The sequence below is a fragment of the Myxocyprinus asiaticus genome, chromosome 5 (assembly GCF_019703515.2).
Source record: "Myxocyprinus asiaticus isolate MX2 ecotype Aquarium Trade chromosome 5, UBuf_Myxa_2, whole genome shotgun sequence".
NCBI lineage: Eukaryota > Metazoa > Chordata > Actinopteri > Cypriniformes > Catostomidae > Myxocyprinus > Myxocyprinus asiaticus.
The window spans coordinates 34934695-34951756 of record NC_059348.1 but is presented as its reverse complement, the minus strand read 5'-3'; the positions used below and the strand labels follow the sequence as shown (position 1 = coordinate 34951756).

Here is a 17062-nt window from a genome sequence, read left to right as displayed (position 1 = left end):
CTGGCATTCAGCAAGGACAGAGTTAATGCACAAAAGAATGTCCATATTCTATTCTTCTAATTCATTGCATACAGTCCATTTACACTTTACTTCTTATGAATATGCTGTCTTTGTTTATATTGCCAGTGCTTGACATGGAATGGACTATATAATAGGACTCAGACGGTGCGATAACTGGAGAAGAACCTCAAAATTAAATTGCACTTGACCCAGCCCATTAGTGCTTTGCCCACACAACTTTGCCAAACCCACTTGCTCCTAGACTTAGTGCATGCCTGAATGAAAATACCAAAACTTCTTGGCCATTCCCCACTGACTTTGCATGTATGACTTAAAGCATAGCACTGCACTTCACGCTCTTAAAATGCTCTTAAAATAAGACCCATGGTCTCAAATGTTATGTGATATTTACATGAATTCACAGAAAAAGCATGATTTATTTTTCAACATAAAAGATAATTAGGTAAAGACTAGGTAAGGAATAATTGGATATGATAATTTGTAGTTAAACCTCAGGTTTTGCACCACATTAAGTTTTAATAATTTAACAGTCCAGAGTTAATTTGGCCCGAAAAACTATATGCAAGAATATATTACACAAACGCTTCTAGCTAGGCTTGCTTGATTTCATTCAATGTTGCATAATGAAATATATCAGGTATCTCAATACAATACTCAATGCTTTTTTTCTTTGAAAACTATGTTTTCTGTTTCCTTACATCATCGTTTTTCCAAAGTATGATGTAATGGAATGAAACAAAAAAATGTGGCCTAAGTATCTGGTTTAGAAACAGCTGCCATTACTAGTTTTGTCAACTAATATATTCTAGGAAGAAACCAATAATGTATCAAAACTACTACTACGAAACTATGTATTTAAAGAATGTGGTGAAGTTATATGCAACTGTAATTCAATTAACAATGGAACTACTTCACAGCTGGGCAGTTATTGAAATTTAAGCAATTTTTTTTTTTTTTTTTAATTGAATGTGTGTCAACCAATTAGATAAAAAAAATAAACAATTCTATGGTCTAAATTGTGATAGCTTCACTTTGGTGCTGGCCCTCAGCAAAACTTCTATTTATTCTAGGGTCTAGTTTTGATGTAACTTTTTCCAGAATTGCAAATCATGTGGTTTAAGTGCAAAAGGAGAAATGTAAGTAGATATCCTGCACCTGAGTGGAATGTAGGCACGTCACACACTGCATCATCTACCTGACAGATTCATTGAGTTTTCTGCTTATATTTGTTTTGAAGAAAAGGACAGTGTTTCCTGCAACATGATCACACGGGAAGTTGGCATTTTGTTTCCGAGAGTTCCAGTATCCTAGGATCGACTACATTAAGCTGACTCACCGACAAGCACCATCTCCTATCAGACATTTCACTGTGAGATCAGTATGTTTCCTCTGCATCTCACAGGAATCTCCACCTGGCTCTTTGTGTGTTAGGGTAGAAAATTGTAAGAAATTTTCTTAATCGACAACCATGAATCTTAATGATTGAAAATCAATTAATCATTAGCAATAACATTAATAAACTGTAAGTGTTGATACTCAAAAAATACAAGACGCATTTTCTTTAATAAAAGCATTATTTAGGGGGCCTGGGTAGAGATAGTTTGTTTTTTGTGAGTTAAAGATGGATCATTGTGAACATTAAGGCGAGAGAGTGTAGTCTTAGCCCATTATACACTGGAACAAAATACGTTTTTGATTAGTCTTTTTTGCCTTGTTTTCCAAAATAATATCTAAAACGCCTTTAAAACAACATACATTTACTTTAGGAGCTATACTGCAGAAGAAATTTTTTTTTATCGGAGTATGGTGAATACAATATTTTTCTGCTGTTGAAAGTAATCCAGAGCACGTAATTTTATAATTCACTAGTGATCTAGTAACAGCTGTGCCCTGTTTGATTGGCAGGTGGCGTATGTGTGTGTGCCGAACATATGCATGTTCCAAAAATGCTCACGGTAATGCGCACCTGAACAGTCAAATACATTTGAAAATTCCGCCAAAATGCCCATCTTGGTGAGGTATTCATATTAACACAGAAAGTGATGTCTAAAGTGAACCTAAACAGCGCTTGTAAGTATAAATGTAAGCTAATAGACCTGCTGCTGTCTAGTGTGTCATTCTATTAATTAAACAACCAGAACAAGAAAATGAGAAAACACTCACTGCTCTTGACTGGGTAACTTTAATAGCTTTAAAAAGTATTAATGTGTTATAATCATCGAGTAAAGACCAGTAGTAGTTTTATGTTGTATTTCATTCTGAATGTTTACTTGAATACTTGATAGCCTACTGCTGTTAAAAACTTTTAAAGCTGTTAAAAAAGCACTGAATTTTTATCCTATTATTTTTAATCAATTTCATTGCCGTTTTTATTGTTATTTTATTACTGACTGTTTACTAGTCTTGAATAATTATTTAAGAACTTGAAACCATTCTTCCATAATTAACAAATTAGTTAGTGTTATTATTTGTTGTGGTTTCGAAGCTGGTATTGAGAATTGTCAAATTTCACTACCGAATACTGACATTTTGGTATTGTGAGAATGTAAAGCCTTTATTGTACATGGTAGATCTCGCTGCAATAACATGATGACATAGAAGTGTGAGCACCCCTGCTGTAAATGATGGCAATGGAGGCTTTCCTTTATTTGACTATCATTTGTAACATAAAATATTTATCATATGACAATAGCCTCCTCCCCTACCCAGTGCAGTTTACATTTCAGTTTTTTTTTTTTAAAGTTCAATAAATGCATGATGTTTCCAAAGTCAATGAGTTATCGTGTTAAATAATCGTGATCTCAGTATTGACCAAAATAATCGTGATTATGATTTTTGCCATAATCGAGCAGCCCTACTTCACTTTGTAGATCTTGGAATATTTTGGACCTTTTATTTTTTATTTGAAATTAAGTCAAATAATAACACGCTTTGTCAGTATACAGTTAATAATATACCTCTACGCTGGTGACAGTGGGATTTTAGGTTAATGTATTTGCATGCTCTCTGGGCGAGAACTGAAGTGATTGTCGGTGTGGATAATACTGGGAGACCAGTGGATCAACAGTGCTTGTTGTCATGTTGTAATTTACAATGTAGTTGATCTATAGGGAAACGAAGTGAAGGATGCGTGTCTGGGTTTTTATTTTGTGTTGCTGACAGGATGTTACATGCATTGTGCAAGTGGAACTGATAAGCTTACAGTATCTATCAAATATTTAACGACGAATAATCGAACATTGATTGTTCATTGACATCCCTAGTGTGGGTCTGTGTCTGCGTGTTTGTGTGCGTGTCAGTGTAATTTGAACCAGACCTAGACAGATCATTTTAAGGGCTCGGAAATCCTTAGAATGAAAGGCATAACTAGCATTCTGGTTGAGTGTGAGAGGGACCGCTGCTATGGATATATACCAAGCAAACTATAATTCGCATAATGCCCAGTTCTTTTCATATCTAGAGCCACAGATTCAATCACTGCCAATGCTGGAGTTCTTGTCAGGCCTGTGGGTGTCCAGCGGCTTTGTCAATGATTGGGCTGTTGACTTCATGTAATGCTTCCCATTGCTTTTCTCAGATTTTCTTGTTCATTTGTATTCTTTTCTTCCAGAGTTGTTGTAATAAAATCAGACAGAATAATGTTGAATCACTCTTGGTCTGCAGTTAAACTCCATGAAACTTTGGCCTGAGCACATTTCCTTGTGCTGTACACTCCAGCCTCCCCACACCACCAGTGCAGCTGCTTGCTTTGGCTTGGCAGAAGAGAAGTAATTCCTAAAAGGGTTCATGTTTCTTGTGGGTGATAGCTGGTGCAGGTATCTCCTGACCTAAATGTGCACATGGCAGTCTGTTCAGGTCTTGGAAAAGTTTTCTAGTAAAAGACCTTTTGGCAGGCTGTGGAGAGTGTTCTCTTTTCTCGCTTGGCAGGCATAAGTTAGTCTTGATTCTTGATTGGCTCTCTTGATAAGGTCCAATATAGATCTTCTTGTTCTAGGTGTGAATCTTATAGATTGTGGTTGCTCAGAATGGCAGTACAAAGTGTGTATTGCAGCAGTTTTTCAACCAACATCTTTACCTGTTTTCTGAGGGACAGAGCGTCAAGATTTGACCCAATGAGTGGTGCACTAGAGTTAGTAATATCTTTTGTTTATTTTTTGCTCTTTCTTGCCCCAGTAAAAGCAAATTATTTGACCAGTTTTGAATTGTTGTCAGTAGTCAGAAAGTATAATAGGTGCTTTACATTTAGATATAGATTTGAATTACTGAGAAAAATGGTCCAAAATTAACTATTTGCCTCACCTGCCTCACTTGAATTTTCTAAATTCTATTAAACTGAGAAACTTTACCAGCCATAAATATTTCTTTGTGACCATGAAATTGTATTTAGCATTATTTTTTATCAAAAGATATATGTTTCTCTTTATTAAATTGAGGTTATAGGTGTTTTTCTTTGTGTATTTATCCTCCTCTTGCGTTCTGCATACACCTTTTGCATTAGCCGGTAAATTTTGACCCGATTTAAGCTTATAGCTGATTCATAACCCGATGGTTTTCATGTAAAACCATATTGTTAGTCATTAATAACTTAACTGTTCATACATGTAAATATTTATATTTTTGACATGTTTACTGACAAACATCATTTTTTTATGTAATATCCTTTTTGATTTTAGAAATAATTCAATAATAATTACAAAAATATGCATTAACTACAGCCAAACCAGTGTGATACATGTGAAGACGTGTTATTTATCAACAAATAAATGCAATTTTATTTGAATATAAGATTATATAAAATTTATGTGAACATCTAATGTGAGAATTACTAGTAATTTGAATGCATTTCTTATTACTCATAACTGCTCAATACAACTTCAAGTGATCAAAGTTTATAAAACTAACTTGTTCTTTTTTTTTAACAAAACGACTTCAGACAATTGCACAACTGATGTATACAATACGAATACTTCTTTACTATGCTTTTAACCAAAATATATTCTGTTTACTTGCTTGAACTGCCTAATGTTAATGCGTGAGTATATGCTGCAAGCTGGTTCATCATCAGATAAGTCTGCAGAGTAAAATATGGACAGTTTCCTCTTTCAAGCCCTATTTAGACTAATTTGTGCATTAACTTTTGCTATTGCCACACCCCTTTTAGGCAGTAGTTCCTTTGCTATAGTTTATTTGTTCCCCTTCTGTCACTCACTCGACGTTGTGTTGATGTAGTGACACTACGGGTCGCCCTTGGGAGCCCCAAACACCTCTGATCTTTGAGAAAAGGCCAGTGGGAATTGGCGAGTGTTATTTGCATCCCACTCCCCCGGACATACAGGTATAAAAGGAGCTGGCTTGCAACCACTCACTCAGATTTTTTCTTCAGAGCCGAGCGGTTGTGTTCAGCGAGCTGAATTACTCTGCCGATCCATTCACCTCTATCCAGTGAAAGCTGTTGTATTTACGGCGCATTACAGGGGTTTCTCCCCCTCTTGCACCGGCGTTGTGCAGAGAACACCCCTTGGCTAAAAGAGTATATTTTCTTTCCTCATAAAGAGTATATTTTCTACTAAAAGAGTGGCACTTATGAAAGCGTCTTTTTCAAGATGCCCTTTTGTTTGTGTATTATTCCTGGTTGCGGTCGCTATCTCTCCACTTCTGACGGCTACGATCACTGTCTCACGTGTTTGGGTGCTTCCCACGTGGAGACATCTTTCGTGGATGGTTCGTGTCCTCATTGCGAGAACATGACCATGGCAATGTTGCGGTCGCGGCTTTCCTTCGTCAGAGGGAAAGCCATCCCAGCGGCTCCCTGCCTCGGTCCTTCTACCTACGGGTATGAGGCAGAGACGGTTAGCACTGGGGGCGATTTGGGGACCTCAATGGGAGCTTCTCCGCTGGGAAACCCCCCACGGACCTCCCATTCCCCAGCACGCTCGTGTGCCCCGGACGGTTTCTGGGATGAGACCGTGGGGGGTTTCCCAGGGTGAGTTTGCGATCTCATTCGAGCTCACAAAGAGGATGAGTTATCGATAGCAGCATCGGAGAGCGGGTTCGCCCAGTCTGGCGTGGAGGACTGGGCTGGGCTCCCACCCTCGGGTGCGGTAGCCCAGTCGCAGGCTGACGCAGAACTGGCGGCCATGCTTGCCCGGGCAGCTGCGAGCATCGGGCTGGAGTGGAATCCTCCACTCCCCCCTTAACCCTCGTGGCTCGACGATTGGTTCCTGGGCCCAGAGCGCTGCTCACTGCCACGCCCTGCCCCGGTACCTTTCTTCCTGGAGGAGCATGATGAGCTCACGCAGTCATGGCAGGCACCTTTTACTGCCTGGACCTGGTCCGCGGGCTCCTCCGCTCTCACTACTCTCGACGGTGGGGTGGCCAAGGGATATTCGGCGATTCCCCAGGTGGATAAGGCCGTTGCGGTGCACTTGTGCCCACGGGTGCGCAACTGCCAGTCCTTGGACTGGTCCGCGACTGCGTTGGCACATCAACTGCCTTGAGTTGCTGGCAGTATTGCTTGCCCTGCGGAGGCTTTTGCCATTGATCCAGGGCAAGCACATGTTGGTCTGGACAGACAACACGGCAACGGTAGGGTACATCAACCGCCAAGGCGGTGTGCGCTCTCGTCGCATGTTGCAACTCGCCCGCTGTCTCCTCCTCTGGAGTCAGCAGTGACTCAAGTCGTTGCGAGCCACTCACATCCCAGGCAACCTCAACAGCACAGTGGATGCGCTGTCGCGGCAGGTCACACTCAGGGGAGAGTGGAGACTCCACCCCCAGGTGGTCCAGCTGATTTGGAGTTGATTCGGTCAAGCACAGGTGGACCTGTTTGCTTCCCAGGAATCCTCCCACTGCCCGCTCTGGTATGCCCTGACCAAGGCTCCCCTCGGCACATAGGCGCTGGCACACAGCTGGCCTCCGGTGCTACGCAAGTATGCCTTCCCCCCAGTGAGCCTACTTGCACAGACGTTGTGCAAGGTCAGGGAGGACAAGGAGCAGGTCATCCTAGTAGCACCTTACTGGCCCACCCAGACTTGGTTCTCAGACCTCACGCTTCTCGCGACATTTGAATTCACCTGAGGAAGGACCTTCTTTCTCAGGGACGGGGCACCATCTGGCACCCACGAACAGACCTCTGGAACCTCCATGTCTGGCCCTTGGACGGGACGCGGAAGACCTAATTGGCCTACCACCTGCAGTGGTAGACACAATCACTCAGGCCAGGGCTCCCTCTCCGGGGCGCCTGTGTGCCCTGAAGTGGCGTCTATTCGCTAAGTGGTGTTCTTCCCGACACGAAGACCTCCAGAGATGCGCAGTCGGATCAGTGCTTTGCTTCCTGCAGGAGAGGCTGGAGAGGCGGCTGTCCCCCTCCACCTTGAAGGTGTATGTAGCCGCTATATCGGCACATCACGATGCAGAAGACGGTAAATATTTAGGAAAGCTTGACTTGATCATCAGGTTTCTGAGAGGTGCTAGGAGGTTAACCCCCCCCTCCAGATCGCATCTCATCCCTTCGTAGGACCATTCCGTGGTCCTTCGGGGCCTACGGGGAGCTCCATTTGAGCCCCTAGAGTCAGCTGAGCTAAAGGCACTCTCTTTGAAGACTGCCCTCCTGATGGCGCTCACCTCCATCAAGAGGGTAGGGGACCTGCAGGCCTTCTCTGTCAGCGAAACAAGCCTGGAGTTCGGTCCGGGTGACTCTCACGTAATCCTGAGACCCCGACCAGGCTATGTGCCCAAGGTTCCCACAACCCCATTTAGGGATCAGGTGGTGAACCTGCAAGCGCTGCCCCAGGAGGAGGCAGACCCAGCCTTGGCGTTGCTGTGTCCAGTGCGTGCTTTGCGCATCTATTTGGATCGCACGCAGAGCTTTAGTAGCTCCAAGCGGCTCTTTGTCTGCTTTGGAGGACAGCGGAAAGGGAGCGCTGTCTCCAAACAGAGGATTGCCCACTGGGTCATTGACGCCATTGCTATGGCATATCACGCCCAGGACGTGCCGCCCCCCTTGGAGCTACGAGCCCACTCTACTAGGAGTGTCGCGGCCTCCTGGGCTCTGACCAATGGCGCCTCTTTAGCAGACATCTGCAGAGCAGCGGGCTGGGCAACACCCAACACCTTTGCGCGATTCTATAATCTCCGGGTTGAGCCGGTCTCATCCCGTGTGTTGTCAGGTATGAACAGGTAAGTTCCGGGAGAGCTGGCTGGGTGTACCGCTTGCCCATAGCGCCTTTCCCCTCCCCTGAGGTGAAGACGTGCGCTTTTTACCCCCAGTCGTGTGCACGAAGTCGTAGACCCTGGATGTCCTACCTCCTTAGCCCTGTGGCAGACGGGTTTACGGAGAAACTCGCTGCCGGCCCAGCACGTGTGCTAACTAGGCCCTGTACTGGGGTAGGTGCTCCACATGCGCTAGTTGCCTATACATGACCCAGTGTGATGTATCTTCCACAAAAAGAGTTTCCCTGTTGGTAAACTGCATCTTCCTTGGGCAGAGGTCTCTCTGCCCCCGGTCACTGTGTTTGTAGAACTCCTCCCCTCTCGGGTAGGACCTACCACGGGACTTCTCCACATGAGATGGTTCCGACAAGATTCGTTAAGTCCATGTGACGTATTTCCACTCAAATGCCTCCCCCCCTCCGGGTGGGGTGTGGTCACTGCGGTGTCCTCACCTTGGGAGGGACACCCCCCGACGAATGGACCCTATATAGCCTCCAGCTGAACGATTTCATTCCTTTTGGGGAGAAAAAAGAAAGCAGGCCGCAGCTGGGTCAGCCGGTGCCTAATTTTGGGCAGTCGACTTGTCCCCGAGGTGCAGGGGACTGTTTGATGCCTGTAAGAACATTGGGGGAGGTTACGTGACGGCCGGGTGCGCTGGCTGCGAGGCACGCAGAGGTCTGCCTGTCTCGCACCACCAGTCCACGTAACACAGTTCAGTTAGTCGTGGCGTTTTGTATAGGGATCCCTAGTGTCACAGCGTCTCGGTTACTGTCGTAACCTCCGTTACCTGATGGAGGGAACGAGACGTTGTGTCCCTCCTGCCACAACACTGAACTACCTGCTGAAATGGCCGGGACCTTGTCTCGGCTCCTCAGCACAAAACCTGAATGAGTGGTTGCAAGCCAGCTCCTTTTATACCTGTATGTCCAGGGGAGTGGGATGCAAATTCCACTTGCCAATTCCCATTGGCCTTTTCTCAAAGATCAGAGGTGTTTGGGGCTCCCAAGGTCGACCCCTAGTGTCACTACATGGACACAACGTCTCATTCCCTCCATCAGGGAATGGAGGTTACGACAGTAACTGAGACGTTATGTTTGTTATATCTGTTTTGTACAGGAATGTGTGTGTTTGTGTATCACTGTGTGTGTGTACTGTAAGTGTGTGTGTTTGTAAATAAGATGCAGTCCCAGTAGGAGAGAAAAATGTAAGTGAAGTGTTTAAAAGAAAAAATTTAATTCATAGTACAAAATTCATGTACAAAAAATAAAATAAAAAAAAACTACTTCATAATATCATAAAGCCACAGTTGATGCCCGGGTCAAAATTGACCTGTGAACGCAATTGATGTAACAATTAATTTTAAATGGTTACATCTCCTGAACAATTTTATTTACAAATCTGGAAAAAAAAATATTATATGTATTTTGATAGTCTTGACAAAGTCACAAAGTTTGGTTTCCATACTGAAAACTTTGTGGTATTTAAAAATTATTATTTACCACTCCCGGGGTCAAAAATGACTCGAACACAATTGGAGGGTTAAACAGCATATAGGTCAGTGTATCACTCGCATATATGAGCTCCGTCGCTCTGTAAAAAAGTAAAAAAATAGGCATCCTATATAAACTTATGACTTATAAACTAATGGTGTTATAGTATTATAATATAAACGTATACAATTCTGGTAAATTTACCTCTGAGGTAAAAGTCACTAGAAGGAGCATGAGTTGCAACAGATGTTTATTTAGAAGACTTGTAAGATAAGACTATCATTTTTACAGTCTGATTTAAACCAAGTATAATGTTGCAGTTCTTTGTAAAATTACCAGCCAGTGATGTGTAACCAATTTTTACTCGCATTTGGCATTTGCCGAGTGTTACTTTTGAGCCCTGCTGTGAATTGAGCTCTCCAGGAATAGAGCCAAAGGCTCAGTGATAGGCATCGGTATAGAGTGGGTCACCAAAGAGTCAAGGTTCATCGTGAGTATGGTGTGTAGACAAGTTTTAGCGTGTTACTGCAGCCTAGCCAGTCACTAAAACAAATGCCTTTTATTTTGTCTTTTGGGGTGTCATATTTGTGCAAACGAGTGTATTTTAGCATGTGCTCTTAAAAGGGCAGTTAACTTTTTGTGTATAATAAAGCTGTAGTGCAACACTTCATTTTTGATATCCTCCCTTCAGGATCTAGATGGTGTTGGGTTGACGAAAACACATCAAACAGAACATGTCAAGCCAGATTAGGCTATAATGTTAAATTGAGCTATTTTTAAGGATAAAAGTGGCTCAATGAGGATGTTAGGTGATTCAAACCCATAAGGTCAAGAGATTATCCATATCATAATGAAGATTTTGGCCCCCTGGTGAGTCACATGCTTAGCTTTCGAGACTCTTTAAGTCTTACCGTCTCTGCAGTGCTCTTATCTGCTGTTCTGTTAATTTTACTGTGGTCTCACCTAATAGTTTATAAAGCCATTTGAAGATGCAGTTAGATTGTTGTAAATAGTTGTGTAATAGCATTACACTCTTGGTCATACATCTGAAGTCAGCTTCCCTAATTTATTTTTACAGAATAAGTGGATACATATCTTCAACAGAAGTGAAAACTTCCTAAAGTGTCAATCTCTATCTTTAGTAAGTCATCACCTTGCATTTGTGGAATTAAAGGATAATTTGAGGGCATAGTTCACCCAAAAATGAAAGTTATGTTGTCATTGACTTGTTAGAACACAAAAAGAATAATTGAGCAGTAAACATGAATTTCTTCAGAAAACTTGGAATATTGTGCATTATTCTTTTTTTTTTTTTTTTTTTTGGAGCTCGGCAGCCGATAAACTGTCGGTGTATGGGAAATAGCTATGTAAATATTAGTGATCGACCCATATGGGTTTTTTAATGGCCGATGCCGATATCCAGAAAGCAGCGTGGCCGATAGGCAGATACAATGCTGATACTGTATATCACACAATTTAATATAGTAAATAACATAAACATAAAATTGATAAAAAATTAATCAACTCTTATTTAGCACTACACCAATCAGCCACAACATTAAAACCACCTGCCTAATATATATACAGTTTGTTTATTCAATTTCACACTAAACGTTAACTGTGTAAAAAAGAATCTAAAAAAATGATATTGTATTTTAAATGTTAGATAACAGTTTCTTCTGATTTCTGTTTTGTCATTAAATTTTAATAATGAATTTGCTCATGAAGAAATTGTTAATATATTAGAAAGAAGGAAATAACAGTACACACAGTAGTCCAGCAACCATGGATGGCATGTTCACGTTAGCAATCGCATTTTCTCAAAAAATACAGAATCAAACCAATTGCACATACAGTTCATAGTGAATAAGACATGTACATATAGCACACGTGAAGCGCTTTTACCTTGAAGTTGCACTCAGGTGCTCATGCGGATCCAGCACGAGCAGCAATCTCCTGACAGTTTAAATGGCCTGGATCGCCTGCTTGGATTGTAACAGACTGACCGTCATGATTTGTGAATCAGAGGAACTTGTCCTGATCCTGAAGTTTTGATTCTGGCTGATAGAATACGCGCTTCAGTAGAAGATTAGTGCTCGACGGGAAGAAAACGCTGGATTTTCGTGAGGTTCGTGAATTACATCTGTTTAAACGAGATATCTGCATATTTGCAGATGGTATATAATAGAAGTTTTATTTATATTTGTCTTTTATCATTAGAAAAGTGATGGGGAATTGTTGAGGAGAGACTGTTAGAATACGTGCTTCAGAAGAAGATTTATGAGCGTTCCACAGGATGCTGGATCTGCTGAAGTTGTGTGAGGTCAGTTTATTACATCTGTTTAAACGAGATATGTGCATATTTGCAGAGAGTATATGATATTAGTTTTATTTGCCTTTTTATCATTAGACAAGACTGTTAAAAGTTGCAGGGAACTGTTTAGAAGAGACAGGGAGAATGAAACAGGTGAGCACTTTAACATTATGAGCTCAGACGCGTCTGCCGTGGCTCTGATATGCGGACTGTTTAAATGACACTGTGTTGCACACCGGTCTATTATTGTAGTAACACGATGGTACGTAACAACAAAACAAACCATGACTGGTTGTTTACAGGTCTCAGTCGCTTCACATGCAAGCAGGCGATTCTCAGCGCCCTCAAGAACAAATCGGCTAAAGAGGAAAATTTAATGGCTGATGCGATAATGAAACAATTAATATAGATATATCGGTCGACCACTAGTAAATATTCTTCAAAATTTCTCCTTTTGTATTCCACAGAAAAAAAAAAGAGAAAAAAAAAAACAATGCGTATGGTTTATTGGGTTTAAAACAACATTTTTTGGGTGCACTGTGATGATGTAGCTCTGTTTTACTTATTTTGTATAACAGTCAATAACAATGAAATAAGGGAAATGCCCCAAATGGCCAAGGATAGAAAAAGCTCGAAAAGAGTCTGTCTCTGTTTGCACTACAGTGGGACGTCCAATTTTGGTGTACCAATGTCCAAAAATAGCTGCAGGAAATTTAGAGAATGGCCACAGAGGGAAATCATGTATCTCATTATTGACTCAGAAGTATTACTTTAATCACCACTGCGCCACAGCTGTCCAAATGGTCAGTATTTCTCTGCCTCAGCATTGAGATCCCTGAAGGAGGAGGTACATGAACATAATAAATGATTCAGAAACACCACTCATCTCAAGCATATAGGAAGACATCAATCTACAGACTGGATTATAAATGCAATGCACGTGCTTCTGAGGCCAGCGCCTTCAATGAGCTGATGACCTGTTTCCCGCCAGGACACAATCAATATAAGAATGTCTTTCTGTGAATCTAGCCTGGTCTCATGAAATTTACGTGAACATGACAACATTTTTGCAATTAAAAATGTAAATGCTGTATATCACGTTTGGCTGCAGGTTTCCAGTGAAATGTCCAGCTGGGGGTGCCAAAAGCAACTAAAATGGTGTCGTATTCAGACACGGTTTTAAGGTGAATTTTAGATTTAAAAAAATTAAAACATACCTCCCTAACCTAGAACTTTTGCCTGAAACTTTCGATGAATTACAAATTAAATTTGTAAAAAAAAAACGTTTAAAAATGTTTTTTAGTAATTTTTTGACCAATCTGTTTGTCTTACAAGTTAACAAGTTAATTGCTCTGAGTCAGCTTGCCTTTATTCCGTTCATTGGCATAATTTCCCCTTCATCCTCATAGACACACGTCCAAGAGGGAAGAGGCGCATCAGTCTGGACCAGAGTTAAAAAGTAGTAAAAGACTCCACATGCAGGAAATGCATTATTTCCCTAGTCTGTATTTTATTTTATTTTATTTTTTTTTTTTTTTGAAGACAGAAATAAATTGATGCAAGGTCAGTGGGCTTCTCTGAGGAAATAGGTTTCATTTATACACTGCTGTTTACTGCAGTGCATCAATTTATTTCAAAGGCTGTATTCTTTGCTGTCAGTCACTAAGGTTAGGGCTGTTAACCTCACTCAGGTAATGCAATTGTCAAAAAATATGTGTGTTTTGTATGGTTGGAGCACCAGAAAAACTCTTGTTCAGTGTTTGGGTAGACGAGAAAATTTAGAAAATTTAAAATCTTAATCAAGGCTATCATGAGTTAGAAAAGTGGATTGACTTTGATTACCTGTTCAGACTAACCTTATTTGCTTTGCTCCTGTCTGCTTTTATGAGTACAGGACAAAAGTCACTCCTGTTAGGCATAGTACATGGTTGTTGATTACAAACACTGACTGTGTGAAAGTAGCCAAAGAGAATGCATGAGCTGAGATCTGTGACCACCCTCGGGGACATGTGCTGTTTACTACGGACTCAATTTCCCAATGGTTTTGATTTTTGAAATTATATCCACATCTGATAGTAAAGCCTTCTAATAGACAAAATTATGGTTGAGGGTTTCTCCCATCCTTTCACTGCTGTTGCTAGGAAACTGCATGTCAAGGGTCCATCTCTGGTATGTGAAGTTGTGTGTACCCATTAACAGTCTCATTCAACCACCCCATGCTGTCTTTTCCTAGTAGATTTAACCTGTTGTTCATCAAATGTATTAGCTAGTGAATTTACTTTTAATCAATACAACCATTCAAAGAAAAAAGAAAATTACATCATGATTTACTTACCCTCATGTCGTTTCAAACCCTTATGGTTTTCTTACTTAGATGTTAGGCAGATTGTTAGCATTAGTCACCATTTACGTACTTTTTTTAGATGAAAAAAAGATGCAATGTAAGTAAATGGAGGCTTACATTCTGCCTAACATCTCTTGAATGTTCAAATGTAGCAGTTTGTAAGCATGTAATTCAGTCTTCAGATATTTTCACCAACCTGTTGGCCCATCTGTGAGTAGAAAGATTCTCCAAGCCCCTGCTGTGGCTGTGTTCCCATGGTTACAGACAGTGTGATCATGGGATCCCCAGAATTTGGTTATGCTCCTCGAGGTTTGGCTAGCGGTGTAATTCCTGTGGAATTCCTAGATTGATAAATTTAGACATCATGAATCATAAACGAATCACAGACTTATTTAAGTCTTGTTTGTAACCACCCTCTTCTCTTTTTGTCTATCTTTTAGGCTTTGGATCAGGACCGAACAGCTTTACAAAAGGTCAAGAAATCTGTCAAAGCAATCTACAACTCGGGTCAAGGTAAGATTTGACCCAGCCGACTCCGAGGCTTTGCAACACTTTTCGGGTTCAACAGTAGGGTTGCAGAAAATAAAAAGCATTCCCAATGAGTGCATTTACAGGACATGCACTTTAAAAAATCTGATTTCAGTCACAATAATATGTCTTTTAAAATGTTGTGTAAGCAAGTTAGTCGGATTGAAAGCAGTCCAGTTTTTGCAAAACAGAATTAACAGACTCAGATAATGCGATTGTATATCGGTTCCATCTAGCATGTAAACACGGCAATCGGACCGCAAAAAGCCTGTGCGTTATGCGCATGCTCTGAAAAACAGAGGTGCCACGCAACGTCTGTTTAACCTGTAAGACAAACGTAACACAAATCAGAGAAGAAGAAGAGCAGCAACAACAACACAGGGTGTATTTCATTCAGAAGTGATCATCCCTATGCTAAATTCCTTTCACAGGATTTTCCATACACTGTGAAAACTTTGGAGGGCAGAAAGGTGTGGGGCTCAAAAATAATGTTTATTCTGAACTCACCGTTTAATACTTTTTTTTGGGTGGGTGGGGTGGCGGGGGATTCTGTTTGAAGCAATCATAAAGCATGGCTAAGATGATTGTTCTCCCCTCAAAGTGCCCTTCGGAGGCTGATTTATCTTGTTTGTAATGGGGTTTGTAAATAGGGACATATGGTGAATGCTAGAAATGTTAATTTCTTTTACCCATTGACTAATCCTCCTATTTGTCTGCCATAGTAACACTCATATAATACATGAATATGAGTATCACCCAACACCAATCTTTGCATTAGCAATACATGTCTTTCTTTAATAAAACAAGTATAAAAAAAAGTTTTTTATGATCTTACATGGACTATTTTCACACATTCTGTCATAAAATACAAGAAAAGAGGCTAACAGATGCATACTATGGCCAAGGTTTGCATGCTAGGATTAGTGTTATGAATGCAGGATGTAAACATTACAAGTTACAAATGATCTACTGCACATATCTTACTTTCAATTATCATTGGATGATAAGAGCTTCTTTTACTGATCTCATGTGTGTTCCATTCATAGAATGCTGCCTGAAGCAAATGACAGGTACAGATACAGAACTGTTTAAGTATACAGTACAGACAACAAAACTACTGTATAAAAATACCAGCGATCGCTCGGAAAATATAGACAAACCATATGTTTTCTTAATCGTCTATTTATTCACGACATCTCTCATCAGTCTAAACGTTATTATTAAGCTTTACTGAAGCAAAGCAGAGCTTGCATAGTTAAAACAATCCAGTAGCAAATTGCATCGTCTTGTCACGATTATTAAATAATTGTCTGATCGCAGTTATTTGATCTTATGGCTGTTATTTGAGATAACTGTGATTATTGAGCACTTCAAATTAAAATCACATTTAATGCCCAAATACAGGAATTTTAAGCAAATATATAAATGCAATGAACGACGAGTTTATGTGTCATTCAGTTGAACTCTGAGCATCACTGAGCCACACTGCAGCTGTCAACCAGAGCAGCTCCTGTCCGGAAGAGTGCATGAAGTGCTTCTCTGATGCACGCGCCGTCAACTATAAACTTGATAGTGAACGCAGAGCTCTCCAGCTTCACTTTAAATGATCGTGTAAATGCAAATGTTTTTGGTCATTGTGAGTTCATACATGTAGTGTTAATGACACGCAGTGACACAGAAGGGGACACGCATGCACGCTTAATCTATTTTTGTGGAGTGATAAAATGATGAAACGAAATCTCAAAGGTTTTGCTTCATGAGAAATACGGGCTCGTGGGTTTAATTAAAGAGCATTAAAATATTGTGTGAAAGTAAAGAAATTAATTTATACGTTTTTAAAGCCTTAAAAGGAAATCACATATCTCTATTATATTATTTGTTTTATATAATTTAAGTTAAATATGAAATATGACAATTAATATGACAATTAATGGTGAAAGCCCTAAAAGAGACAATTAATCGTCATAGCCCTAAAACAGACAATTAATCGTCATAATTGCAATTATTTGTTTAACAATTAATTGTCAGCCAAATTTCATAATCGTGACAGCCCAAGACACCGTAATCCCCATAAACACAACGGATAACATCCATCTGATCTGCACTAAAATCAACGCATAAATAAAGTAAGAAATGCACATGGCTGTAAAGTCT

The 17062-nt window shown here is 40.7% G+C and overlaps 1 protein-coding gene and 1 long non-coding RNA gene across 10 annotated transcripts in view; one reads left to right on the top strand and one right to left on the bottom strand.

Moving 5' to 3' along the window:
* Positions 1 to 17062, top strand: part of LOC127441420 (arf-GAP with SH3 domain, ANK repeat and PH domain-containing protein 1-like) — a 103616-nt gene that overhangs the window by 23447 nt on the left and 63107 nt on the right. For 7 of the 9 annotated variants that reach the window (XM_051698830.1, XM_051698831.1, XM_051698824.1 and 4 more), the window contains one exon: positions 14821 to 14893. In XM_051698830.1, the coding sequence (XP_051554790.1) occupies positions 14821 to 14893 (73 nt within the window). Of the gene's footprint in view, positions 1 to 11435; positions 11851 to 11942; positions 12046 to 14820; positions 14894 to 17062 lie in introns of those variants that run through there. The other 2 variants (XM_051698828.1, XM_051698827.1) reach the window with 2 other exon arrangements.
* On the bottom strand, positions 12105 to 15998 carry LOC127441435 (uncharacterized). Its single transcript, XR_007897306.1, has 3 exons — positions 15893 to 15998; positions 14577 to 14721; positions 12105 to 12871 (listed from the first exon to the last, which is right to left on the bottom strand). It is a non-coding gene; the product is annotated as an uncharacterized LOC127441435 (long non-coding RNA).